Here is a 1,845-nt window from a genome sequence, read left to right on the forward strand (position 1 = left end):
CCTGCGCAGAGGCCTGGGGTGGCTCTGTACCTGGGGAGCTTCTTATCCGCCGGCCCCTGAGGCTCCTGACTCCAGTCGGCGCACCTCCAGACAGGTGGGCCCAGTTCCTCCGACTCCAGCTCTGTGGCCCCGCCCCTGCCTGCCCCCAGAGGCAGGGGGCTCCTCCCCGCTCTGGCTCTGCCCCTTATTCAACCCCCTCACACCCTCACACCTGGGCTGCTGGTCCCTGCAGCCCCTACCGAGGCTCACTGGCCCCGCCCCCAGGATCACTGGCCCCACCCCACTCGGGAGCCAGTCCACTTAAGGAGGCTGAGCACCTGGGAGGTTCCACATGTGCCTCGAGGCCTGCCCTGGGCACAGCCTTGCAATGGAAGCAGAAGCTTCTCCGCCCCTTGGGTCACCCCCATGCTGCCTGTGGTTCCGGAGGCCCGGCATCTACGAGGATGAGAATGGAAGGACCTGGGTGACTGTGGCCTTACGGATCAGTCCCTCCCACAGAGCTTGGGGCAGGGGCTCCCCTGGCAGCACAGTGAGTCGTGGGGCATGAGGGGAGGCAGCGGAAGGGTGGTACGTGGACTTTAGCCTGTGGGGGCCCTGCATATTATGCAATGAGGATGCAGTTCTCACTGGCGCTGGAAAACTCGGCCTGTGTGGGTTTGAGCGTGTGACCAGGAGCCCCTGCCTGGAGGGGCCACAGGCAGAGCTTATCTACAGGAGATGGTGCAGTCCTTCGTGGGGAGGCTGAGAGACAGGTAGCTCAGGGCCTACTGTTGCCCCTAGTGCATGCTGAAAAGGCTTCACACATCCGGCGGCTATTCAGGTGGGCTCTACGGGATGAGTAGGAGTTCTCCAGGATCAGAAAGGAGACAGGACAAGCACAAGCAAAAGCATTGCAACCTAGAGCAGCAGGTGGGCCAACAGTATAAAGTTTACCTTGGCTTCAGGCTCCTCATCTGCAAAATGGGACTAATCTACCTCTGTGGAAGTCACAGACACAGCTCACCATCTGAATGGCCTGGGCGAGCATTTGAGACGTAACACATTCTAGAATCCCACCTTGGAAACTGATTCAGGAGCCTTGGGTGGAGTCTAAAATGCTTTATGTTTTAAAAGGTCCCCAGGTGATAAGGATGATCACTCAGATTGGAAACAGCTGCCCTAAACTAGGGGTTTAGATCACAGCCCATCTTTGAGGGACAAAATATAAATACTTCAGGGTAATATGGTAAATACTTATCCAGGTATTAAATAAACAATTCGCGGTCATTTAAAACAATATAACACATTTCCTAGCTATCTTCAAATAGGTAATCCAGAAAATTTTTTGTTGAGAACACTGAGTCTTTTCCACCCAATAAAGCATGCAGAAAATTCTGGACAAAATAGTTTAGTAAGTTTTTAAAAAGCATACAAAAGTGTTCAGTGGGAAAAGAATGGATTCTTCAAATAACTTAGCCATGAGTGAGGGAGGGGACCCTGGAGCCTGAGCATTGTGTTCACAATTTTAAATGATTATTTCTGAATAGTAGATCTGGGTTTTCACATGCAGTCTTAGGATGGGAGATGGCTTTCTGAGCATGATCGAATGCAAGGATCAGCAAACTTTCTGTAAAGAGTCTGATAGTAAACATTTTCAGCTTCACAGATGGTAAAGACTCCATAGCAACTATTCAACTCTGCCCTCGTAGTGCAAATGCAGCCAAAGACAGCACACAAAGGAAGAAGTGTTTGTTTATTTGCAATAAAGCTTTATTTATAAAAGCAGGTGGTGGGCCAGATTGGGTCCATACTTTGCTGATGCCTGATCTAAAGCCAGAATCCAAAGGGAACGAGATTTTGCCACAT

At 51.3% G+C, this 1,845-nt stretch overlaps 1 protein-coding gene across 1 annotated transcript in view; it reads left to right on the forward strand.

Moving 5' to 3' along the window:
• Positions 1–367: 367 nt before the first annotated feature.
• The window catches only part of TCL1B (TCL1 family AKT coactivator B), a 2,685-nt gene continuing 1,207 nt past the window's right edge, over positions 368–1,845 (forward strand). Inside the window, exon 1 of the mRNA XM_007447339.1 lies at positions 368–529. Coding sequence (XP_007447401.1) covers positions 368–529 — 162 coding nt within the window. The remainder of the gene's footprint in view (positions 530–1,845) is intronic.

Source organism: Lipotes vexillifer, unplaced genomic scaffold (genome assembly GCF_000442215.2).
Source record: "Lipotes vexillifer unplaced genomic scaffold, Lipotes_vexillifer_v1.1 scaffold1017, whole genome shotgun sequence".
NCBI lineage: Eukaryota > Metazoa > Chordata > Mammalia > Artiodactyla > Lipotidae > Lipotes > Lipotes vexillifer.